General features: G+C 44.3%; 1 protein-coding gene across 3 annotated transcripts in view; it reads left to right on the top strand.

Moving 5' to 3' along the window:
- Nucleotides 1–2,806: 2,806 nt before the first annotated feature.
- Nucleotides 2,807–27,250, top strand: part of PSPC1 (paraspeckle component 1) — an 84,372-nt gene continuing 59,928 nt past the window's right edge. For 2 of the 3 annotated variants that reach the window (XR_008628422.1, XM_004604510.2), the window contains exons 1-4: nt 2,808–3,297; nt 6,548–6,849; nt 17,639–17,734; nt 24,423–24,619. Coding sequence is in view for 1 of the 3 variants with exons in the window: in XM_004604510.2 (XP_004604567.1) it covers nt 2,938–3,297; nt 6,548–6,849; nt 17,639–17,734; nt 24,423–24,619 (955 nt within the window). In the remaining 2 variants the exon portion in view is untranslated. Of the gene's footprint in view, nt 3,298–6,547; nt 6,850–17,638; nt 17,735–24,422; nt 24,620–27,250 lie in introns of all 3 variants that reach the window. The other variant, XR_008628421.1, reaches the window with a different exon arrangement.

The following is a 27,250-nucleotide window of genomic DNA, read 5'->3' on the forward strand; positions in this document are numbered from 1 at the left end:
TGCACTCGGGGAATACTCCTGGCGGTGCTCGGGGCACAGTATGGGATGCTGGGAATCGAACCCGGGTGGCCATGTGCAAGGCAAACTCCCTACCCTCTGTGCTATTGCTCCAGCATACAAATTAAAACTATGAGATGAGACCTCATTATGTGAAAATCTATCTCAAAAAGACTTGGAACAATGTTTGTGGGAGAGGGTATTTATATGAACTGTTGCTGGGAATGAGTATTACTGCGGCCCTATAGAAAATGGTATGGAGATTCCCTAATTAAAAATAGCAATAGTACTTAGGGTGGGTGCTTGCCTTGTATGCAGCTGCTGTGGGTTCAATTCCCAACACTAAACATAGTCCCCTGAGCACTGCCAAAAATGAATCCTGAACTCACAGCCAGGAATAAGGCCTAAGCACCACTGCATGTCAAAATAGGAAAAAAAAATGCTATATACCCATCATTAGCACTTGCTTATAGGTACTTACCCAAATAATATCACTGTATCACTGTCATCCCGTTGCTCATCAATTTGTTCGAGCAGGCACCAGTAACATCTCTATTGTGAGACTTATTGTCACTGTTTTTGGCATATCGAATACACCATGGGTAGCTTGCCAGGCTCTGCCGTGTGGGCGAGATACTCTCGGTAGCTTGCCAAGCTCCCTGAGAGGGGCGGAGAAATGGAACCTGGGTTGGCTGCATGCAAGGTGAACGCTCTACCCATTGCCCTGTCGCTCCAGCCCACCCAAAGAATATTAAAGCACTAATTCAAAAAGACATATTCATAGAAGCACCATTCTTAATAACCAGAAATAGAACCTAAATGCTCAACCATAGACAAATGGAAAATGTGTCTATGGAACATATATTCAATGGAATACAAACCAGCTCTTAATCATTTTTTAAATTAATTAATTATTTGAATCACCGTGAGATAGTTACCAAGCTTTTATGATTGAGTTTCAGTCATACAATGATCGAACACCCATCCCTCCACCAGTGCACCACCAAGATTCCCTGTTTCCCTACACCATGCCCCAACACCCCACCCACCACCCCCAGCCTCCCTCTACGGGAGGCACTTTCTTTCTTGCTCTCTCTCTTCTTTTCCATTAGGCATCTTGCTTTTAAAAAATTTTATATAAATAAGCCTTTAACAACATAGATGGAACCTGAGATAAATATGCTCAGTGAAGTAAGTCAGAAAGTAAAAAATATTACTGTATATTTCTATTACATGTAGAACATAAATTACCATAGCAAATGAAGAAACACATTTCAACGAAATAACCCAGTCTATGAAAATATAATTTTGAGATGGCTAGGGTATATTCTGATAAAGGGAATTCAGTCTGAAACTGCAAACGGCACTGGGAATTGGTGTCAGGTGCAGCACAAATAGTGAAGAAGAGACACAATGAAATAGAATTGAGATCCTAGGGATAATTCCAATTTGATTTTTTTTTTCTTTTTGGATCACACCTGGCGATGCACAGGGGTTACTCCTGGTTCATGCACTCAGGAATTACTCCTTGCGGTGCTCGGGGGACCATATGGTTGGCTGCATGCAAGGCAAACGCTGTACCAGCGCTCTAGCCCTCCAATTTGTTTTTGTACCACAACTGGTGGTGCTCATGGCTTACCCCGATTTTGTGCTCAGGGATCACACTAGTGTGTTTTCAGGGATGGAACCAAGGTGTGGCAAAGGCCCTGCCTGCTGTACTGTGGCTCTGGCCCAGCAGTTTACTCTTTTGATTAATTCTGTTATATGAATGTACTGCTGTCTATACAATCACTTGCTTGACAATTGATTTTCTGCTCGTGCTCATTACAAATAATTTGTATACAGATTTTTGTGGGTACATAAGTTTTCATTTCCTGTGGGTAACAGGCATGGGAATGTTCTATAGTTTTTTATTTCTTTTCTTTTTGGGTCACACCTGGCGATACACAGGGGTTACTCCTGGCTCTGCACTCAGGAATTACTTCCAGCAGTGCTCAGGGGACCATGTGAGATGCTGGAAATCGAATCTGATTCGCCGGCAAGCAAGGCGAACGCCCTACCTCTTGTGCTATCGCTCCAGCCCCCCACCATCCCCCCCGCCAAATGTTCTTTTGAGAAACTGCTTAATTCGTTTTTTCATTGTGAATAAATTTCTTTTTTAATACTCAGCTAAGACTGAGGCACTGTGGCACTGTGCAGAAGTGAGTAGTCTAGTAGACAATGTATGGTTTGCGAATATTAAAATATTTGCAATTTAGGTCTTCTTAGTGGGGGTGGGGGTGGCATAGCTCGGCAGTGCTCAGAGGCTATTATTGACTCTGTGGTCAGGAGTGACCCTGGGGGGGGTGTCAGGTACCATCTGCGGTGGCCAGTATCAAATTAGGGTGAGTGAGATGCAATACAAGCATCTTAACCCCTTACTCTCAGACCTTGACTCAGGTTCATTACCAAAAAATCTTTGTTGACCCATGGCATATGGTTGCCAGTTCATGGTCTGGTTGTTTAACTTTCTTAAGTAAAATGACTCTCCGGGCTTAAAAACGTGCTTGAGCCCAAACGCTCCGCAGCTTAACTGTTTCGTCACACAACAGCACAGTTTTCCCACCAATCACCAACAATCTGTTTCCAGCGTGGGGCTGGGCGATGGGTTGCGCCGGCGGATGCCCCGGGCTCTTCCAGTCTCTGTGCTCGACAGCGACCTCTGGAGGGGGGAGCGGAGCGCGCGGGTGCGGCGGCGCGCGGGCCGGAGGCGGCCGTTAGCCCGGGCGCGCGCAGGCGCAGTGGCGCCGGCGGGCGGGGGCGGGGCCCGCGACCGTGTCTCTCAACTGCGGCGGCTGGCGACGCCATTTTGGACGTGCGGCGGCCAGGGCAGCGCGTAGCGGCCGCTTCCCCGACTCGGGCCGGGCCTAGGAGCGTTCCCTGCGCCGGCGGACCCCGAGGATGATGCTGAGAGGAAACCTGAAGCAGGTGCGCATCGAGAAGAACCCGGCCCGCCTCCGCGCGCTCGAGACGGCGACGGGCGAGGGCGAGCCGGCAGCCGCCATGGCGCTGGCGCTGCCCGCGGAGTCCGCGCCGCCCGCGCCCGCCGACGAGCGCGCGGACGAGGAGCTGGGCTTCACTATCGACATCAAGAGCTTCCTCAAGCCCGGCGAGAAGACCTACACGCAGCGCTGCCGCCTCTTCGTGGGCAACCTGCCCACCGACATCACCGAGGAGGACTTCAAGCGGCTCTTCGAGCGCTACGGCGAGCCCAGCGAGGTCTTCATCAACCGCGACCGCGGCTTCGGCTTCATCCGCCTGGTGAGGGCCGGGCTGGGCCGCGCGCATGGCGCCCGCGCTCCCGCCTCCCTTCGCCCCGCCGCCCCTCACCCCCTGCCCTGCTCTCTGTCTCCCCTCTGCCCCCGCCCCCCCGCCCCTTCTCTCCCCGCCCCCGCCCTTCTGCCCCCGCTCCCCCGGCCCCGACCCTCCTGCTTTGCTTCCTCCCTCTGCCCCGACCCCTGCCCTCGCTCCGCTCCTCCGCTTTGCTTCCCCCCTCCGCTGGCCTCCGTCCCCCGTGCCGCTCTGGCCCGCTAGTCTTGCCTCCTGCGCCCCCTCCTCCCCGGCGTTCCAGCCTCTGCTGCCTCCCGTCCTGCAGTCGCTCCCCTGGCCCCAGCCTTGGGGGTGGGGGAGGGGAGGCGCCCTGTTGGTGGCTCTCGCATGCCGGCCCCTTCGGGTCCAGCTTCCGGAGTCGCGACGCCTCTGACGCGAAGCGGGCCTGGGGCGGGCCAGGGGCGCGACGTGCCAATCGGGTGCGAGCTCCCGGAACCCTCCCCTCTGATCAGCGCCGCCGGCCGCCACGCGTTGGCCGCTCCTGGACCTGGCTCATCCTGGCAGCGATGCTCCCGCGACTGTGAAGCCCGGTGGTTAGTGCTCCACTCTGGAACCCGGCCCTGGACATTCTGCAAGGGAGAGATGAATTCTGTAGGACTGTGTATATATATATATATATATATATATATACACACATTTCTTTTTGGGTCACACCCAGCGATGCTCAGGGGTTACTCCTGGCTTTGCACTCAGGAATTACTCCTGGCAGTGCTTGGGGAACCATATGGGATGCCGGAGATCGAACTTGGGTCGGCCGCGTGCAAGTCAAACGCCCTACCCGCTGTGCTATCGCTCCGGCCCCAGGACTGTATATTTTTATTACACAGCTCAACTAGACAATACGCATCTGTCTCCCTAGAAAATTCGAAATGTTTTCCAGTAACAGGCAGGAATTGTGCTTCATTTTTGTTTTCAGACCACACCCGGGCATACTCAGGGGTTACCTGGCTCTGTGCTTAGGGATCACCTATAGGATGCCAGGGATGGAACCGGGGTTTTTCTTGTACAAAGCAAACACCCTCCACTACCAGCTGTTCTGTTGCTGCAACCCCCACACTGCCTTATTTAAGCAAACAGAAAACTTGTCTCTCCTCCCCCCATTCAGTTGCATTGACTATTTACTGGCCCTCTCATGGGTCCAACATCCCTGTTTTAATTTATTTTATTAATGCGGCCGGGGAGGGGGGCAACATCGGGTGGTGCTCGGGGCTTGGTCCCGACTATGCCCAGGGATCACTCCGGGTGAGGCTTCAGGGCCTTTGGGTGCCTTTCAGGGCCTTTGACTGCATTCAAGGCAGCACCTTCTGTTAGTCTTTGCCCCCTTCATTAAAAAAGTGGTGAATAATGGGTACAATGTCACTTATTTTGGGAAACATAGACTCTAGCCAGAGAATCTTGTGCTGTATGTGTGTGTGTTTTTTAATATGGCTGTGGGTTTTTTTTTTTTTCTCAAATCTGTTTTGGTAGTCTGATCTTAAAGACGATAATTTATAGGCTCAAAAAAATCCTTTTTCTTCCTACCGAAAAATTACTGTTAATAATTCCTTTAGTTTACCTTTGACTGGAGTGATAGCACAGCGGGTAGGGCATTTGCCTTGCACTCGGCCCACCTGGGTTCAATTCCTCCGTCCCTCTCAGAGAGCAAGGCAAGCTACCAAGAGTATCCAGCTCCCACAACAGAGCCTGGCAAGCTACCTGTGGTATTCCATATGCTAAAAATAGTAACAAGAAATCTCACACTGGAGATATTACTGGTGCCCTCCCAAGCAAATGGATGAACAACTAGATGAGAGTGCTACAGTGCTTTACCTTACCTGCCCATCCCGTGAACTTTCAGCTAACAGTGATTTGGGACTGTCGAATTTTAAAATGGGACTAGTTTAGTCAAGGTGTTAAGAAACTTACTTGATTACTGCTTTTTGGTGCTGGGGATTGCGCCCAGGGACTCCAGTGAGGCATGGGATCCATCCTGAGTCATCTCTCTGGCTCCAGATTTTATTTTTGGGGGGGGGCTCCCAAGCTATGTTTAGGGGCCAGGGGTCACTTCTGGTGATAATGTCACCAACTGGGCGAATATTTCAGTGTCGGGAAGGATGTGGTGTTTTGGGCTGCAGTACTGGGCTTTCAGAGCCATCTCTGGTGCTGGAGGGCCTCCAGGGCTGTACCTCATGCCTGATGTCTGGCAGTACTGCTCGGGATCCAAGTAGGTACTGAGCCCTCACCCATTTACTGTCTTAAGCCCCATTTAACGGGGGCTGGAGCAATAGCACAGCAGGTAGGGCAATTGCCTTGCACTCTGCCGACCCGGGTTCAATTCCCAGCATCCTATTTCCCCTCCCCCCTCAGCATCGCCAGGAGTAACCCCTGTGCATCGCCGGGTGCTACCCAAAAATAAATAAATAAAATTTAAGTTTAGATAGACAGTTCTGGCTGGTGGCTTCTATTTTGGACGGCACAGCTCACTGCTTTTTCTTTGTAAGACACTGACTTGGGGCTGGGAGATGTGCTTGCTGGGCTGTAAGGTGTTTGCCTTGCTTGCTGACCAAGATTTATCCCCAGCACTGCATATGATTCCCCAGCATCTTCAGGACTCTAAGCAGCCTCACATACTTGGGTCCTTGGATTGAACCACCAGCCCATTTGCAGAAAAGCACCAACTGTACCCCCTTTCCTGCTTAGGAAACACCTGTCCCCACCCCCAAACGAAAGTAAACAAACTGAACACAGTTCATTGGCTTATAAAATTGCAGTGAAAAGAGTTGCTTGTAGTTGTTTTCTCCTTCGGTACCTCTGCCTCCAAACCTATCATGTTAAATTTTGGTCTAGAAAGGTTAAACATTTGTCATTTGCAAAATAGAATTTAGTTCATAAGATAAGGTAATTTGAACTATTAAGAGTTGTAATTGTTAAGTAGACGTGTAAATAGTTCTTTAAAAAGCTCTTTATTAAATAGTTTTTAAGTAGTCCTTTATATTTAAGTACTTTTTATCAAATAGTTCTTTAATGTGGTGGTTGGTGAGATAGTACAGCAGGAAGTCTCTTGCCTTGCTGCTGGCTGGGTATGTTTCCTGGCACTACATGTGGCCCCAGCTAGGAATGATCACTGAGCATGACACTTGTGGCTCAAAAAAAAAAAAAGCTACTTTTTTTAACAAGTGATTTTTCTTTTTCCCCCTTTAAGGAATCCAGAACATTGGCAGAAATTGCAAAGGCAGAACTGGATGGCACCATTTTGAAGAGCAGACCTCTTCGAATTCGATTTGCCACTCATGGAGCAGCCTTAACTGTTAAGAACCTTTCTCCTGTTGTTTCTAATGAGCTTCTGGAGCAAGCGTTTTCCCAGTTTGGTCCAGTAGAGAAAGCTGTTGTGGTTGTGGATGACCGAGGTAGAGCCACAGGAAAAGGTTTTGTAGAATTTGCAGCAAAACCTCCTGCAAGAAAGGCCCTGGAAAGATGTGGTGACGGGGCATTTTTGCTGACAACGTAAGTTTTGCAAATCTGTCTTCTATCCAGTTGCATATTATATCTACTTTCCATACTGGAATTATGTCTTTCCTAAATCTTAGTAGATTTTGAGTGAATACTCAGTGATATTGATATGAAATTTTTGTTTGCCTATACAAATTAGGAGTGATATTCCCAGCGTCCCATGTGGTCCCCTAAGCACCACTAGAAGTAATTCCTGAGTGCATAAGCCAGGAGTAACCTAGAAAGCAAAAAAAAAAAAAAAATTCCCTATGATTCTTGAACCTCAGGAAATTTTCTTTCTCCAGTCATTTTTGGGTTATACCTGATGGTGCTGGAGGACACCTCCTTGGCTTGCTGGGTGTCCCTCGGGGAACTGTGGAGGTCAGACCAAGGGCTCTGATGTGCCAGGCCTGTGTTCCAGCTCTGCACCTTCTCCATTGCTCTCAGCATGTTTCCTATCGTAATTTTTTATTCATCTTTCTATTATATGCAAAGCAGAACTTTTTACTTGAATGGGAGACTTTAATATCTTTTCACCTAATTTGCATATATTATTTGTGTATTCTGCGGCTTTTTTTTTTTTTTTTTTTTGCTTTTTGGGTCACACCCAGCGATGCTCAGGGGTTACTCCTGGCTCTGCACTCAGGAATTACTCCTGGGGGCGCTTGGGGGACCATATGGGATGCCGGGGATCGAACCCGGGTCGGCCGCGTGCAAGGCAAATGCCCTACCCGCTGTGCTATCGCTCTGGCCCCTATTTTGCGTCCATTTTTAAGTACAGTACTCAGTAAGTATTAACAAATCTCTCTAGGTAACCTACTTCTAGCTTTTTTGTTTGTGCCCTATATGGGGTCATGTAAACTGAATATGAAGGTCTTTAAAACTGACAAGAGTAAAAGGTTTCTTTTTTTCTTTTTTGAGAATCAGTTCTCTTATTCCATTTGAACTAAATTTACAATAATACTTGTAGCACTGTAGCTCTGTGGTCTGGTTGTTCATTGATTTGCTCGAGCGGGCACCAGTAACGTCTCCATTGTGAGACTTGTTACTGTTCTTGGCATATCAAATACACCACGGGTAGCTTGCTTGGCTCTCTGAGAGGGACGGAGGAATTAAACCTGGGTTGTCTGTGGGCAAGGCAAACTCCCTACCCGCTGTGCTGGTTTTGCCTTTCCTCTCCCCTCATGCTTGTTCTTCTGCATTCCAGTCAGGATCCTTGGTCACCTGACTTCCCCCAAGAATCAGTAAAAAGTTTGTGTGTGCAGTGATCAAAATCAAATTCATTATCAACTGGAATGAATCCAAGGGTTTCTTTTTTTTTTGGCGTGGAGGGGGGTGGTCACACCCAGAGGTGCTCAGGGGACCATGTGGGATGCTGGGAATCAAACCTGGGTTGGCTTGGTGCAAGGCAAATGCCCTACCCGCTGTGCTATTGCTCTAGCCCCAATTCAAGGTTTTTGTGGCAGTGCAAGTCCATTCTACATTTCTCAGGCAGAGAGTGGCCCAAGTGAAGAAAATTGAAAGAAGCCCTGGTCTAACCTGTCCTCACAGCCAAGATAACGGGTGAGGAAGTTGATCTTTACTGAGTGTACAGACCTTCATTGTGAGCCTTGGGTTTCATCCCCTGTACTACAGAAACTAGCTAGCAGACAGATAGGAGACAGAGAACATTCGTATTAACCAAATTTCTTTGTGCTCTTCTGTGCCAGAGACCAGCCTTGGGTAAATAGGCCTGAAGAAGGGATGCCATGAAGGTTAAGAAAAGAGACAGATATAAGAGAAAATCGTAGTGTCAGAGTGCTCACAGCCTCACAAACTGTCCCCTACTGTCCTTCACAAACAATATTGCTTATGTGGCCTGGAAAGATAGTATGGCTGGTAGGGTGTTTGCCTTTCATGCAGCTGACCAAGTTTGATCCTCAGCATCCCTTATCCCCTGAGCGCTGCCAGGAGTAACTCCTGGGTGCAGAGACAGGAGTAACCCCTGAGCACAGCCACATGTGGCAGACCTGTCCCTCTCCTCTCTCAATTGCTTGGAACCAGTAATCAGGAAGAGTAACACAATTCTTTGGCAGAATGCCTGACTTTATTTGGGCTAGACTTTTATGCTTCTGCTGGCCTTAGTATTTCAGGACAAACATCTTTGTAATGGACTTTCTCAAAAGTAGATTCCTTGAGAGGGAGCAGAGATGACGCAGATAGTGATACTTCTGCCTGGGTAGTATTTCCTATCCAGGAGTCAGTATTCTGAGTTTAAAAAGACTTAAACTGTCATCTTGTCCTTTATCTGTCTTGGTCCCCAACTTCTGCAGTTACCAGTTCCTGTCTGTCCTAGACCACTGTGGACCTTTCTACAGTTGTAAATTAGTCTTTTTTGGTACTGCATATATTATTATTATTTTTTTTGCTTTTTGGGTCACAGGGCAATGCACAGGGGTTAATCCTGGCTCTGCACTCAGGAATCACCCCTGGCGGTGCTCAGGGGACCATATGGGATGCTGGGAATCAAACCCGCATCGGCTGCTTGCAAGGCAAACGCCTTACCCACTGTATGACCGCTCCAGCCCCTGCATATATTCTTTTATGTATTTTTCTTTTTAAAGCATGAATTTTTGTTTCTGGTGGTGTTTTTTAAAGTAGCTTGAGGTGCTTTTGTTAGTTTGCTCCTGATTGGGCTCAGTTTGCTCCTGATTGGCACTGGGGATTGAACTTGAACCTCCTGTATGTGAGTCATGTTAGCATAATATTTATGAGATTTTACCTATGTCATGATACCAGTATTCTGTTTTGCTGGCAAATTTGTGTTCTTTAGTTTGCTTTTTGTTCTTGGGCCATACCTGGTTTAGCGGACTGGAGCAATAGCACAGTAGGTAGGCCATTTGCCTTGCACGCGGCCAACCCAGGTTTGATTCCTCCATCCCTCTCAGAGAGCCCGGCAAGCTACCGAGAGTATCCCGCCCACATGGCAGAGCCTGGCAAGCTACCTGTGGTATATTTGATATGTCAAAAACAGTAACAGTCTCACAATGGAGACATTACTGGTGCCCGCTCAAGCAAATCGATGAACAATGGGACTACAGTGATACAGTGCAATGATTTCTGGTTGTGTGCTCAGGGCTTACTCCTTGCTGTGCACTCATGGATCATACCTGGCAGGCTCAGGGTGGGAGCATATAGAGTGCAGGGAATCGAACCTGAATCAGACTCATGCAAAGCAAGTACCTTACCTGCTGTACTCTCTTTCCCCTCCTTAGGTTATATTTTATTACATGTGTTTTTGACTGCTGGCCTTGTAAATCTGTTAATTTTGTATATATGTTACATATTTTCCTCTGTGATTTTATGGAAAATGGTTAGGGGGTATCACTTTTATGAATTAAAAAAAATTAAAGCCACATATTATTTAGGAACACATAGCTACAAATGATAATACCTAAAACAAAATTCCTCTAACAGTAACATAAGGCAAAGGAATGATAGACAAGTGTAAGAAAGATCTGGGGGAAGGGGCTTTGGGGGGTTTGTAAGGGCAGGGGAGAGGGAAGGGCAATAAGAATAGGGTGCGTGAGTGATGCCTGAGGTTTCAGTAATATTCTCTTAGCTGGAAGGCGGGCACAGTGATGCCTTGATTTTTCTTTTTTTTGGAATTTTGGGCCACACCTGGCTATGCACAGGGGTTATTCCTGGCTCATGCACTCAGGAATTACTCCTGGCGGTGCTCAGGGTACCATATGGGATGCTGGGACTCTAACCTGGGTCGGCCATGTGCAAGGTAAATGCCCTACCCACTGTGCTATCACTCCAGCCCCTTTGTCATATTTTTAACTCTGTAATGTGTATGTATATTATGTACTATTATTTATAACATTATTATAGATGGACTGGAGCGATAGCAATGTGGGTAGGGCATTGGCCTTGCGTGCCTGGGTTCGATTCTTTCATCCCTCTCTGTGAGCTTGGCATGCTACCGAGGGTATTCCGCCCGCCCGGCAGAGCCTGGCAAGCTATCCGTGGCATGTTGGATATGCCAAAAACAGTAATAACAAGTCTCACAATGGAGACGTTACTGGTGCCCGCTCGAGCAAATGAACAACCGGATGACAGTGCTACAGTGCTATATGTTCAACTGAATGTTGTTCCATTCTGCATTTCCACCAGCAGTAAATGAGAGAGTTCAGTTGTTCCATAGTCACATAAACATTTGATATTTCAGTTTTTAGTATGTTCATATGTATAGGAGTACCTTGTGGATGAAATTTTACTTTACTAACAGTAATGATCATTTTGTTTTTTTACTTTTTTAAAAAAGTTAAAAATTGTTGTTATAACCCCATTATTTACCAAGTTGTTGATAATGCAGTTGGTTTTAGGATTAAATGTTCCAGCACCAATCCCATAAACAGTGTGCCCTTCCCTCCACCAGTGTCTCAAGTTTCCCACCCACTATCCTAGCCTGCCCCTTGTAGGCAAATCGGATTATATTTGTTACAAGCAAATGGAGTTATAATATCTAAGATCATTAAGATTCAGTTTGTGATCCTCATGATAACGGTAATGTTACTGAGGTTTTGCTGTGCTGGTTCATGCTTTGGGCTTCTGTGTCATCATTTGGGCTCATTTTGCTGGGTGGGATTCTCAGCAGCTTTCTCTTTAGATCTGTGATCCTACTGGGTTGATGGTACTACGAAAATTTGAGGTATTGCTTGGCTGCATTTGTGGCTGCTTGGTCTGCAAAGTAGATCTGGGACAATTTGGTGGCTTGGCAGTTTGGTGAGGTTCAGTTATGGAGCCTGGCTGGGATCTACTGGGCCTTCATGCAGAAAGGAGAACCTGCTCGCTTCCATTCCAAGAAGGTGCCAGAGTTTTCAGTCATGACCAGTCTGTGTGTACCCTGTTCTAGTGAAGTGGTGACACTGGGCCATTTCTGGTTTTTTTTTTTTTTTTTTTTTTTTTTTTTTAAGTTTCCTAGCCTTTTTGAAGTGCCTCTTGAAATTTTTTTCAAGTTTTTAATATATTGGTTTTTGGAGCTATATTCAATCGGGGCTCAGGTTATATCCAGCCTCAGCACTTGGAGGTCACTCCTGGCAGTACTTGGGATCAAACCAGAAATCCTACATGCAGAACAGATGCTCCAGCCTCTTGAGCTACTTGACACTTTAAAAGCAGGGTTCAGAGAAATAGCAAGTGGGCAGGGTACTTTCCTTGTACATAGCTGACCCATGTTTGATTTCCTAGCATTTCATATAGCCCCTTAGCTTAAGTGCAGAGATAGGTGTAACCCCTGAGTGTGGCTGGGTGTGGCCCCAAAACTAAAAAAGATGGACATGGATCAGGCATGTTCTTTTCCATCCCAAACCTAGTATCTATTTTGACAGTGGGTTTGGGGGAATGGGGGCTGCACCTCTCTGTGCTCAGGGGTCAGTCTTGGGGTTCAAAGGATGGGGTTCTGAGGTTGCTCTCAGTTAAGACAAATGCCTTAACCTGTGTATACTCTCTCCAGTCTGAAACTTGTCTTTTTTTTTTTTTTTAATTTGTTTTTATTTTTGGCTGTGTGTGTGAGGTGCTATACCTGGAGGTGCACAGGGCTTACTCTGGCTTTGTGCTCAGAGTACTATATGGGGTATAGGATCTCTGTTGTCATCTTAATGGTGACTTGTCAGTTTTCCTGTAAGAAAGTTTTTATACTTTTTTTTTTTTTTTTTGCTTTTTGGGTCACACCTGGCGATGCACAAGGGTTACTCCTGGCTTTGCACTCAGGAATTACTCCTCGCAGTGCTCAGGTGACCATATGGGATGCTGGGAATCGAACCAGGGTTGCCTGCATGCAAGGCCAATGCCCTACCCGCAGTGCTATCGCTCCAGCCCCAAGTTTTTATACTTATCATGGTTTTAAAAGTGGATTAAAAGTAAAAGTTCTTATGGTGATTATTGCCTTGGCTTTTTTTTTGGGGGGGGTCATACCCGGTGATGCTCAGGGGTTACTTACTCCTGCCTCTGCACTCAGGAATTACTCCTGGCGGTGCTCAGGAGACCATATTGGATGCTGGGAATCAAACTCAGGTGGGCCAGTTGCAAGGCAAATGCCCTACCCGCTGTGCTATTGTTCCAGCCCCTCCCCGCCCCCATTTTTATTTATTTATTTATTTATTTATTTATTTATTTATTTATTTATTTATTTATTTATTTATTTTTGGGTCACACCTGGCGATGCACAGGGTTTACTCCTGGCTCTGCACTCAGGAATTACCCCTGGCCGTGCTCAGGGGACCATACGGGATGCTGGGATTTGAACCCGGGTCGGCCACGTGCAAGGCAAACGCCCTACCAGCTGTGCTATCTCTCCAGCCCCCCCCCCCCCCCCCCCATTTATTTTTTAATTAGGCACATACCCAGTGGTGCACTGGGCTTTCTTCTGGTTCTGTGCTCAGATAACACTCTTGGTAGGCTGGGGGTGGGGGGGGCCGGGGCGGTGCTGGGCATCAAACCTGGGTTGGCCACATGCAGGCCAGCACACTATCTGCTGTACTGTCACACCACTGTCCTGGTCTCTGTGTCGTGTTGTTTCCCCACCTCCCCACACCCGTTTTCTTTTTGCTCTTCTTCCTCCCCTTTTTTAAAAATCTGATAGTTTGACCATCTTGATAGAGATAATTAAGTTTTAGGGTATTGGATGTAAAAAAATATTTTTTCTCATGGAGCTTAGATTGGGGGTTTGCATAGCATTAACAGTTTAGAGGATTAGCACTATAATCCCTCAGTTGTATTCTATTAATTTCTGGCCACACAGTAAGCTGTAATAATTAAATAATGAATGAGTGAAGAAAGTAATAATGTAGTAGGCGAGGCATGGGTGTGGTTATAGGTATGCATTTTATGTACACCCATCTGTGCTCCGGGCTTTTGGCTTTGTGCTCAGGAATCACTTCTGGCGGGACTTGGCAGGGCTCTGGAAACTAATGGGGTGCCTGGGATTGAATTTGGGTTGCACACAAGAGCCTTAACAATTCTCGCTAATTTCCCCCTTTTTAAAACTCCAAGTGTTGGTTATATCTTTTTAAATTACAGCGAAGCATGGATGAATTTTATTTTTTAAGAGAATTTTATTATTTAAGAAGGCTAACTCCATGCTGGACTTAAAGGAAAGTATTGGTTTATGGAAAAGAGAAAGCAAAGATACACTCCCAGGTACAGGGAATGGAGGGCTTAAGTGAAAGCACATAACCATTTAATATATATATGTGTGTGTGTGTGTGTATATATATAAATGTAGGTAGCATTTTGAATAAAACAGCTCTAAGAGTTAATGCATTCGGGGGCTGGGAGCGATAGCACAGCGGGTAGGGCGTTTGCCTTGCACACGGCCGACCCAGGTTCGAATCCCAGCATCCCATATGGTCCCCTGAGCACCACCAGGAGTAATTCCTGAGTGTAGAATCAGGAGTAACCCCTGTGCATCGCCGGGTGTGAACCAAAAAGGAAAAAAAAAGAGTTAATGCATTAGACATTTTATATCTGTTTATAGTTGTGATTGTTTGGGTTTTCCCCTGACTGCTTAGTGCTTACTCCTGGCTCTGCTCAGTGATCACTCCTGGGGGTGCAAGGGGGTTCAGGGAACCACATGTAGGTAGTGTGGGGAATAAAACTCAAGTCAGCTGTGTGCAAGGGAATTGCCCTACCGTTGTAGCTGCTCGTTTTGGCCCCTTGCTTTCCTTTTTATCTCTTTTAGTGATTTCTTTAATCCTCTCTCTTTTTTTTTTTGTCAAGAGTGGATCAAAAGGATTTAATTTCTAAATGTAAACATCTTGTATAATCAGTTTCTCTTGGGCTGAAGTCTAGGGGTTAGTGCATACGTTGCATACATCTGACCCCATTCTAGATCCCCAGCCCTGTATTTCCCCCATCCTCTTATTCCCAGCACTGTGTGGTGCGTCTTTTTGTGTCCCAGCACTGCTGGAGTCAGGTCATCCTGAATATTGTGGGCCTGAGCTGTGAACCTCTGGGCTTGTTGACCAAGAAATGCCAGAGGACACCCAGTCTTTTGGAAACTCCCTGCCCCCCCCAATCTCCTGAAGATACTCTTAATGCCATAAAACAAAGTAAAAATGTTTCCCTTACTGTTGTAGGGGAACTTCTGCTCATATATTAAAAATGCTGCATAGGGGCTGGAGTGATTGCACAGCCGGTAGGGTGTTTGCCTTGCACTCGGCCGACCCGGGTTCAATTCCCAGCATCCCATATAGTCTCCTGAGCACCGCCGGGAGTAATTCCTGAGTGCATGAGCCAGGAGTAACCCCTGTGCAACGCCAGGTGTGATCCAAAAAGCAAAAAAAAAAAAAAGAAAAATAGAAAAAAAAATGCTGCATAATATTTCATTGTAACTACTTGCTAGAACTCCTTTAGTGGGCATTAGAATAGCACATTATTAAATGTTAATTTCTTTACCTTTTTGCATAGTGATTAACCTGTGGCAAAGATATGATAGATAAATGCTACATACTCTTCTGGACATGGATTTTTTTTTTTAAAGATGTAAGTTTACTGCAGAATAAAATACTAGGAAATTAAAAAAAATCAACATTTCAAACTTAAAATTAAAAAATATTAAGACATTTTGAATGGTTTCATAGTACACTGAACTTTGGTGAGCTGAACTGTATTAGAAAGCCAAGAATTAGCTATTGCTAGATAAATTGCAAATTCTTGAACTTTGAGGAAAGCCTCTCTGTCTTCTTTATGTGAAGAGTAGCCTTGAATATAACTATTAAGTCAAATTATTGTTTACCTCATTTTCCTTTGAGAACCTTTTCTCTTTTTTAATTTTTTTGGACCATACCCAGTGCTCAGCAGATATTTCTAGATCAGTGCTGAAGGGTCACTTCTGGTGTCAAGGGGCTATACATGCTGTGGATTGAACCCAGGGCTTGTGTGTGCCAATTTTTTTTTTTTTGCTTTTGTGGTCGTACCCGAGATGCTCAGGGGTTACTCCTGCTTCTGCACTCAGGAATTACTCCTGGCAGTGCTCGGGGGACCATATGGGATATTGGGAATCGAACCTGTGTTTGCCGAGTGCAAGGCAAATGCCCTGTCTGCTGTGCTATTGCTCCAGCCCTGTACTATTTTTGAGGGAGGATTGGGATGCTCTGGCACAAGTGCCCAAGCACCATACAGGGCTAGTAATTGAACCTGGCAAATGCTCTGGCCCTTTGACCTCTCTCCCCAGCTCTTTGATTTTATTCTTTCATTTACTTAATTGGTTTTTTGACTGGTCTGGCATTACTGGGGGTGGGGGGAGGTGGAGGGAAATGTAGTTCCAGGGATCTATTTGGGGCTCTTGGGGCTGAAGAGAGTATAGTAGGAGTAGGGTCCCTGTTTTATACGTGACCAATCCTTGGCACCTTGTACTGTTCTGACCCTCGGCAGAGGTGACCCCTGAGCATAGAGCCAAAAGAAGTCTGGTGTAGCTGAAAAAGCAGGAAAAAAAGGAAAAGAAGAAAATTTAGGGCTTTAGCAGGCGAAGCTTATGCTTTAGCTTTGGTCCTTTCATTTTTATTAGTACAGGGGGTTGGGGAGAGAAATAATTTAATGCTTCCTCTATCAGTTATTTTGTGACTTGTTACATTTGTTGATTCTTGTTTTATTATTTGGCACACCTGATGGTACTCAGAGCTTACTTAAGCTCCATACTCAAGGATGACCCTTAGCAGGCTCAGGTACCATATGGAATGTTGGGGATTGATCCTGGGTCGGCTACGTGCAAGGCAAACACCCTACCCATTGTATTATTGCTCCGGCCCCTCTAACAGTTTGTTTTTGGCTGTTGGGCCGTACCTAACAGTGCTTTGGGGATGCTCCTGGGGAGAGTTTAGGGGACCATTTGGTGTAGGATTTGAAACCCAGCATCCTGTTTGCAAAACTTGTGGGTCATGTATCTCAGCATTCTCTTTTCCTGTCTTCCTCTTTGAATTTCTTTGAATGTCACGTTCTGTTTCATAACTTGATTTTTGGGCCATATCTGGAGGTGCTGAAGGATTGCTTAGGGGAGCATATCAGGTGCTGGGAACTGAAGGCCACTTTGGAAGGCAAGTGTCCTACTTGCTAATACTATTGCCCCAGCCTTTTCTGGTTCATAAGTTTTAGGCCTCATTTTAGCTTTTAGAAAGACTGAGCAAGTCTGCCAGAAGCAGAGGGAAAGCTGTCAAGCATGCAGAGGTGGGAGTTTGCAGGGGATGATAATACCCCATACAGAAACTAGGAACTAGCGTCTCTTTTTCTTATTGTGGTACGTTGTGGTGCCTGGAATTGAACCTGGGCCTCCTGCATGCAAAGCTGTGTTCAGTCCACTAGAGCTAGCTCCTCAGCCTCTTTGTACTTTACAAAGTTAACCCCAAAAGTGGGTTAAGTGTTTATTTACTTTCCTGTTATCTTGAATAGACCGTATGTTTATTTCTTCTTTGTCAACTGTCTTTGGTACAATTGAGTGTTTGACTTGCTTTGTCAGTACATTTAATAACTTCTAAAACATTTCTCTGAATACCAAATTTTTTTAAAATTAATTTATTCTTTTATTGAATCACCACGTGGAAAGTTACAAAGCTTTCAGGTTTAAGTCTCAGTCATACAATGCTCGAACACCCATCCCTTCACCAGTGCAAATATTCCACCACCAAGAGTCACAGTATACCTCCCCCTGAACACCAGATTTCTTAATTGCATACCATGGAATTGTGAGGAAAATGCTACTAGTATATTGGTTCTAGACACTATTAAATTAAAATAATAATTATTAATGCTTTTGACCTCTTAGAACTCCTCGTCCAGTCATTGTGGAACCTATGGAACAGTTTGACGATGAAGATGGCTTGCCAGAGAAGCTAATGCAGAAAACTCAGCAGTATCATAAGTAAGATTTTATTAGATGCATGCTATTAATGGTGCTTAGGTATAGCACTACACTTGATAGGAAGTGTTTATCTAATATTCTGTAGAGTTAAATCTAGTTAGTAGGTGTGATATCTACATTGTGTACTGATTTTCTTTCTTACATGACTGAACCATTACTCAGAAAAATTTAATCTGGGCAAGAATATATAACTTTGAGAATGTCAGTAATCTAGAGAAACTGATATATTTGTATTATGAAAATTTTTCTTTAATAAATTGCAGGTGTATTATAAGTTGAAGACGGGAAGGGGTTGTTGAGAATAAAAGAAGGTAGTAAGGAGGATGAGTAAGAACTCCTTAGATATGAAAGTGGAAAAATAGGCTGTTTACAAATGTTGCAGATTTCTTACCTATTGCCTTTTAGTGTGATGCAAATAATTTAATAAAAGTTGTTTGTACTGAGCAAAATGTGTTTTAAACCATCCCTTGTTGTAAGAGTCTTAACAGGTAAGACTAGCTTTTTTTTTTTTTTTTGGTTTTTGGGTCACACCTGGCGATGCACAGGGGTTACTCCTGGCTCTGCACTCAGGAATTACTCCTGGCGGTGCTCGGGACCATATGGGATGCTGGGATTTGAAACCGGGTCGGCCGCGTGCAAGGCAAACACCCTACCCACTGTGCTATCACTCCAGCCCCATGAGTAGCATATTTTGTTTTACAGTTTTACAGAAACTGGAATGCGTTTGTAACTCATGCTGTTCAACGTGCTGTAGTGCAACTTTGAGCTGTCTATACTCATGAGGCAAACATGTATATGTATATATACATTTTATTTTTGGGCCAAATCCGGCAATGCTCAGGGTTACTCTTGAATCTGCATTCAAGATTACACCTTACTCCAGGCAGTGCTTGGGGGACTATGCCATATGCAGCGTCGGGGATCAAACCGGGGCTTGTCACATGTAAGGCAAGCACCCTACTCATTGTACTATTTCTTGAGCCCCTTCAAACATTTTTAGTGGTTTTGATTAAACAATAAATTGTGAACCAAAGGTAATACAGTGGTTATAAAAGGTAATACAGCAGTTATGAAGTGGTGGGAAATACTTCGGTGTTTTAAAGCTGCACTTAGCTATGCTCAGGAATTATTCTGTGCTCAGTGATCACTCCTGGATGATATGTAGTCCAGAGGTGCCAAGGCTTGAACTCCATTACTATCTCTTTGACCCAGAAGTTTTGTTTTTTGGGAAAATAGTAACACTTATGGGGCTAGGGATATGGCTCAGTATTAGAGTATGTGCCTTATATAAGTGAATCTTGGGCTTTGTCTCTGCACTGTATAGTTCCCCAAGCACTGCCAAAAGTGGACCCTTTTCAGCCCACAATCACAAAATGAAAACTCAATTGAGCACTATAGGTTTAGATCTAAGGGTTTGTGTATTTGAAGTTTATTAATACTGGCAATTGCTGTAAAGAATATGTTTCTATTAATACTTTTAAAGTACATCATGCTCAACAAAAAAATAAAAATTTTTAGATTTGGTAGTTCTTTTGTTTTTGGTGTTTGAGCCATACATGGTGGTGCTCAGGGCTTAACTTCTGGCTCAGTGTTCATGGATTGCTCCTGGCGGGCTCAGGGAACCACATGTGGTGCTGTGGTTCAAACTTGGTTGCGCAAAACACTCTAATTGCTATACTATCTCTTCATCCCCAAGATTTGATTGTCTTGGTTACAGATGTTAACTCATGGTTAACTCATGGTAGAGTACCTGTATTTATAAAGCCTGCGGTTTTAACCCAACATAAAAAAATAAAATTTCTGGTAAAATTTCTGGTAGGTCGTTTGCCTTGCATGCGGCCGACCCGGGTTCGATTCCCAGCATCCCATATGGTCCCCCCAGCACCACCAGGGGTAATTCCTGAGGGCAGAGCCAGGAGTGACCCGTGTGCATTGCTGGGTGTGACCCAAAAATTGCAAATATATATATATATTTATTACAATGTTGAAAATGATATTTTTTATGTTACTTTCAATGTTGATTGATGTTAATGCTGTTGAATATTTTTCTTATTGTTTACTTTATTTTTGGGTTTCCCTAGCAGTTCTCAGGGGTCCAGGGCCCAGCTCAGTCATACTGGCATGATGTGGCTTGGGTTCAGCAGTGCTGCGGGCCACCATAGTTAGCCTGGCGTAGGGAGCATGTGGTTCTGGGACCCAGACTGTCAGGCAGTTATGCACTCAAGTCCTTTTAAGTTCTCTGGGCCCCTTGCCATTGGTCTAAATACAAATACTTGCTCTATACTTAATGTTGGTAGTAGACCTAAAATTCATGCTGCATGAGGATAGAAAGCCAGTGGTGATTGGAGGAAAAATAAGAACAGAGATACGATGAAAAATGGTTGTTCGGAATCAGAGGAACATGACTCATTTACATTATTGTTCATGTAAGTTTGATGTTGTTGCTTACCTGAGAAAGTGACATTTGATTAAATAGCGTTAAAGGAGGGAGAGCGCCACACAGCTCTCAGAATTGCAGTGGGAAATGGCAATTTCAGCAGAGTGGAGTATTACTAAAGGCCTTGAAGCCTTTATTATTGATTCTGGCTTGTCGCAGGAATAGTCAAGGGGTGATTTTAGCATGAGTATCTTCAGTGAGGGGGAAAGTAGTCGGAATCTGGTTGAGATAGAACATGTTGGAAGGGGGGAAAATACCATGTTGGAAGGAGATTGCTGAACCTTATATGAGAAAGGAAGAAGCACTGTAATGACTAACAGGAGCCTTTTTGCCATTTGAAGAGCCACAGGCATAATTCAGGAGCCTGCTGACCTGGAGTCTTCAGGTGTAGAGGTGAGAAGTGGTCAGATTTTGGATATGATTTGCGTTTCTGTTTTTCATTTTTTTTTTTGGAGGGAAGCCACCAACTATAGTTGGGAGCTCAGAGCCATTCTAGACTATATCTAACCTGTTAGAGGCTTGGCTGGGCTGGGCTGCTGGGGCCCTCAGGGCTATAGCTTTAGCAATTAGGCTATTCAGTTGGGAGGATGTGCAGAGTGGGGCTGGTCGAACTCCCGGCTCTGTGGGTCATGCACTCCAGTATTGGAGCTGTCTCCCCAATCCTTGGATATAGTGTGAAAAGAAACTTGATTTTGCTGATGGGTATGGGGATATGTTTGTTTTGGGGCAATGCCTGGTAGTGTGCAGGGCCTCTGGTGGTGAGGGGTCACTGTTGGCAGTGCTTAGGGGATCACATGGGATGCTAGGAATTGAACCTGGGTTTGCCATGTGCAAGTTAAGTGCCCTGCCTGCTATGCTATCTTTAGTCCTCATAGATTATCTTTTAGGAGATTATTGAGATGATTATCCATTGAAAAGAATGGTTAAATGGAAGTAACTGAAAGTATAGATACCAGGTGAAGTATGGTAGAGATTTGGAGGAGGAAGATAAGGAGCCCTTCTTTGTTCATTCCTGGGATGGTTTGGTTATCCTAAAGATGTGTGGAAAGGTGGGGGAGAGTCAAAAGAAAAAAAGTTGTTTTTGTCTACATCAGTGTTTGAAGTTTGCTCCTGGCAGTGGTTGGGTGACTGGTGCAAGGGATCAGGCACAGGATTCTTTTTCTTTTTTTCTTTTAATTTTTCTTTAGTGAATCACTGTGAGGTACAATAGACTTACAGACTCTCGTGCTTGCGTTTCAGTCATATAATGGTCGAGTACCCATCCCTCCACCAGTGTCCATTCTCCACCACCAGTGATTCCAGCATCCCTTCAACCACCCCCCTCTGCCTCCCCCCACCCCTACCCCTCCTCTGTGGCAGGGGTAGGGGTGTTGTGGTTTGCAATAGAGGTATTAAGTTGCCATCATGTTCGGTCTATAGTCTACTTTTAGCCCGCATCTCCCATCCTGAGCGGGCCCTCCTAGTGCTCTTTACTTGGTGGTCCCGTGTCTATCTTAGCTGCCTCTTCCAGCATGTGAGGCCAGCTTCTAAGCTGTGGAATAATCCTCCTGGTACTTATCTCTACTATTCTTGGTTGTCAGTCTCACATTCTGTTACTTTATATTCCACAAGTGGGTGCAGTCTTTGTCCCTTTCTCTTCCTGACTCATTTCAGTTAACATGATGCTTTCCATGTTGATCCACCTATATGCAAATTTTCTGACTTCAATTTTTCTAACAGCTGCATAATATTCCATTGTGTAGATGTACCAGAGTTTCTTTAACCAGTTATCTGTCTCGGGCACTTGGGGTTTTTTCCAGATTCTGGCTATTATAAACAGTGCTGCAATAAACATAATAAGTGCAGATGTCATTTCTACTTTAGTTTTTTTGCATCTCTGGGATATATTCCCAGAAGTGGTATTGTTGGGTCAAATGGGAGCTCAGTTTTTAATTTTTTGAGAAGTGTCCATACTGTTTCCATACTGTTGCTGTCTGAACCAGTCAGCATTCCCACCAGCAGTGAAGGAGAGTTACTTTTTCCCCACGCGGGCAGGCCCAGGATTCTTATATGCAAAGTGTGTGTTCCAGTCTATTGAGCTCTGGCTTTTTCCTTGGTGTTCTCAAATAGAGAAAATTCAAATTGATTTTTAGGTGTTGAATACCTAGATCATAGCTACTATCTGATGCTGTTTCTCATTCTTTCTTTTTGTTGCTGCTTCCTCTTTTATTGCATAAATAATTGAACCCAAGTCGACCTTGTGTCAGGCAAATATCCTACCTGTTATAGTATCACTCTGTTCTCCAAAGATTTTTTATTTTGCTCCTTGGGTCACAGCACAGAAGTTACTCCTGGGTCTTGCACTCAGGAATTACTCCTGGCAGTGCTCAGGGTACCATATGGAATGCTGGGAATTGAACTGGGGTTTGCTGAATGCAAGGGAAACGCCCTACCCACTGTGCTATTGCTCTAGCCCCAAGACTTTAAGAGCAGGTTTTGGGTCATGCCCAGCAGTGTTTGGGCTTACTCCTTGCTCTGTGCTCAGGAATCCTGGTGGTACTTGGTGGACCACAGTGTGGTGCTTAGGGGATTGTACTGGGGTTTGTCATCTCCAAAAGCAACTCTTATTTACTCTCTGACACATCTCTCCAGCCCCTATGTAGTTTAATATATAATATTAATTTTCTGACCCAGTATCAAAACTGTTTTTGCAGCATGTGTCTTTTGCTTGGGAGTTTATGCAATGCCAGAGACTGATTCCAAGATCTCTCCAACGTAGTATTAATATTCCCTTTTTGTGTTTTGGTTTAGCTAGTTCAGGTAGCACATTATGTTCAATAAACACTAGTTGCTTTATGTTATTTGTCCTTAATTTATATTATCTTTTATAAATAGATTTTAATTTGTATAATTTTTCAGTTAGATAACAATTACATAGCCTAAATAATTACATTTTTATCATTCAGATTTACTTCTATGTTTCTGATATATTTTTTTATATTCCTTTGTAATGTTTATTCTGTATATACCTTTTGCTATTTTCTTTTCTTTCCTTTTTTTTTTTTTTAAAGAGTTTTATTTTATTGAATCACCATGTGGAAAATTACAATGCTTTCAGGCTTAAGTCTCAGTTATACAATGCTGGAACAACCATCCCTTCACCAGTGCCCATATCCACCACCCCCCCCAAAAAAAAAAGAAAAAAAAAAGCACACCTCCCATCCCGCACACACACCCCCGCCATGTAACTGATAAATTTCACTTTACTTTCTATTTACTATGGTTACATTCAATATTTTAACACAAGCCTCACTTATTGTTAGGAGTACACCAATAGTCAGACCTGTTGTGAAGAGATATGAGGTCGTGCGGCCACGGTAGTGGCCACGGGGTTTTGAATTTCTGTACTTTAGCAACTAAGTCCAGGGAGATTTCTTCCAGATATTGGATCATTGCAAGCTTGTAAACCCCATCTGTGGTCGTCATAATATGGCGGTCACCACTCCTTTCACCCCCGGCAAAGGAAGAGGCGAGAGAGAGAAATACCTTTACCCTCCTGGGCGGGCATGGGACCGCGGCTTAGTTCTCAGTTTGGAGATGTTCTGCGAGGAGCTGCCCACGCCGAAAAATTTAGCTGGCGTCAGGAGTCACGCTCATGCAGCTGCGGAGAGGCCCCCTGGATCACATCTTGGCGGTGGGAGGTTTCTGATATTTTTTTTTGGTCTCTTTTTTTTCTTTACCAGGCTAAATAGTAAGTACAGTGGGGAAGGCATTTGCCTTGCTTAACTAGGTTTGATCCTCTGGCAGTTTGATTCAGTTTGATCCATTAAGGAGTGACCCTAAGTGCAGAACCAGGATTAAGAGCACTGAGGGATGTGGCCCAAACATTAAATTTTTTTCCTTTGGCAAAACGCTTTCAGAGCAAAAACAATCTGTACATAATAATTTAGGGCATATTTCATTCAGATTTTGCAGACTGCTTTATTGTAATTGTTAAGTAAAAACCAAAATAGGTCTTATTGCATTATAGCATTATCACTTAGGTTTTATTCCTGATTACACAGTATAATCAGGCATCCATAGACAGTTTCCAAAACTTTGGCTTGTTAAATCATGTATGATCATACATTGCCATGGAGTAATTCATGTATTTCTTAACACAGGGCTCTGAACATTGTTAAGTGCTTGGCAAATAGTTTCTTTCATTTTTCTCATTTGTTGTTGTATTTTTTTTTTTCATTTATATTTCTATGTTTTTAAATTTAAACTTAGGGAAAGAGAACAGCCACCGCGATTTGCTCAACCTGGTACATTTGAATTTGAGTATGCATCTCGATGGAAGGCTCTCGATGAAATGGAAAAGCAACAGCGCGAGCAGGTGGACAGAAATATTAGAGAAGCCAAAGAGAAGCTGGAGGCAGAAATGGAAGCAGCTAGACATGAACACCAGTTAATGCTGATGAGACAAGGTAAAAGTGCATTCTCACCTAGATGTGGTATAATTTTTTTCTGAGTTATATAATACTTTTTAGTTGCATATTAAGAGGGCTCAGAGATAGTTGGAACTCACTGTAGGGCAACTATGTCCCTTTACAAGTGAACTTTATAATTTTTCATGAAGAAAAACACCATTGTAAGTAGATTGTTGATAATTAGGCATATTAAATATTGCTAGTAGCAGATACACATTTCTATTCTTAAAAAGAACAGCACAGGGTCTGGAGCTATAGTACAGTGTGTAGGGTATTTGCCTTGCACCCGGCCAACCAGGGTTCGATTCCCAACATCCCATATGGTCCCCTGAGTTCCACCAGGAGTAAATTCCTGAATGCAGAGCCAGGAGTAACCTCTGAGCATGGTCAGGTGTGACCCAAAAAGCAAAAAAAAGAAAACCAAAAAACAGCACAATATGTGGGTTGATATGTTACCAGCTTACATAACCTTTTGCTTGGTGGAAAGAATTAGGACAATTACATGTTACGGCTGCCGATGAGTATGACTATTGAATGCAGTTATAACTGAGGGTTGTAGAGATGTGATAGTGAGTGAGGCACTTGCTTGCATATGGCTGACCTGGGTTAGAGCTATAGCACCACAGACTATTCCCTTTTCGGAGTGATCCCTGAGGCTGCTGCGTGTGCCTCCAATTCCTTAAGAATAGCAGTCATAACAGGTGATAGAATCCATGTATCAGATAGTTCACATGGCTCACTAAACATATAATCAGCTCAGTTTTACCCTTCTCCTCTTGGTTTTTTTATTCAGTGTTTATTTTTTAAAAAATTCTCATTGAATTACTGTTGATTACAAAGTTACAAAGGTATTTGTGATTGAGTTTCATGTGTACAACATTCCAGTCTCTTCACCAGTATCCACTACCATCCATTGGTGTCCCCAGTTCTCCTGCAGCCCCCAGCCTGCCTGTAGCAAGCACATTTCCCCTCCACGGTTATCTTAGTGTTCTCATCACATTTATTCCCATGCCAGTGGAAGGCTTCCTGCTGAATACCGATTCTCCCACTCTTCCATTCTCTTCCTTTGGATGTTTGATATTCCCCTAGGAAATGTCTTTATGGTCCACATATGGTGAGGTAATTCTGACTCTGTTATTACTCTAGGAAATGTCTTTATGTTGCTACTGAATACTGATTCTTCCCCTCTTCCTTTCTCTTGTCTTTGGATGTTTGATATTCCCCTAGGAAATGTCTTTATATTCCACATATGATAGAGATAATTCTGACTCTGTTTCTCTCCTGCTCACTGATTTTACTCAACATGATACTCACCAGATCCATCCACGTAGCAGCAGAGGATTTTTTTTGAGTGTTTGGGGATGGGAGGGAGGCTTGGTTATTGGATCACATTTGGTTCTTAGGACTTACTCTTGGTTATGTGCTCAGGCATCACACCTGAAGCATGGAATACTGGGGATTGAACCTCGGTTGAGCAAGGCAAGTGTCCTATAAACTCCAGCCTTCATCTCTCTGTATTATTATTTTATCTTTCCCATCTTTTTGTTTAATTCTTTTTTTTTTTTTGCCTTTTGGGTCACACCCAGCAGTGCACAGGGGTTACTGCTGGCTCACGCACTCAGGAATTACTCCTGGCGGTGCTCGGGGGGACCATATGCCATGCTGGGAATTGAACCTGGGTTGGCCACATGCAAGACAAACGCCCTACCCGCTGTGCTATTGCTACAGCCCTCTGTTTTACCATTTTATGTCTCCTGGCTCTGCTTAAAGATTACTCCTGTGGGAGTTCAGGATCATAACGGTGCCCACAATTGAACCCAGGTTGTCTGTGTGCAAGGCAAATGGTCTCCCCATTGTATTTTATAGCCCTTGCAGTTTTATATTTCATTCAGCATTTTTAGGATGTGCTCTTTTTCTTTGTGCTCAGAGATCACTTCTGGCAGTGCTTGGGAGTCATGACTCCAGATTGGGAATGTGCGAGGCAAGCTTTTAATGTCTTTATACTGTCTCACCAGCTCACTATCCAGCATTTCTAAAAGTGTATTCTAGTTGTGTATGGGGGATTAGATTCTACAGAAACTCATTATTTGACTTACACAAGCTCAGACCTGATTATAGGATGTTGTTCAACATGCAGAGTGCTGGCCTTGCGTTTAGAAGCCCCAACTTTGATTTTTCATACTGCATGGACCCCCAAGTACCTTTGGAAGCCACATCAGAATACTGTGCCCTTGAGTAATATCAGGTGTGGTGACATTCTCTCTGCTGCCCTCCCTCTCCCCCTTTCAAAGAAATAGTTTAATCTCAAATCTGGAAGTAACTTGACCTAACTTCATGCACATGCACACTTCCCCAGCCTCCCCTATTTTTCCTTCTTTGTAAGTGTTAATAAAAACAGGACAATTCTGGGGATGCTCAGGGGCAAGAACCCTGTAGTGCTACGGTCACACCTGGGCCACACCCATGGTCCTGGGAGTCAGGGAGTCACATGGGCTTGAGCCGCACTAGTATGTGCTGCTATATAAATTATTTCTTACAACTTACTTTATTATTTCATAACTTATTTCATTATTTCATTTTGAGCCTTTTTTAATTTAAAAATGTCCATTCTCTGGGGTGTAGAGTATA

The sequence above is a fragment of the Sorex araneus genome, chromosome 1, assembly GCF_027595985.1.
Source record: "Sorex araneus isolate mSorAra2 chromosome 1, mSorAra2.pri, whole genome shotgun sequence".
Lineage (NCBI taxonomy): Eukaryota > Metazoa > Chordata > Mammalia > Eulipotyphla > Soricidae > Sorex > Sorex araneus.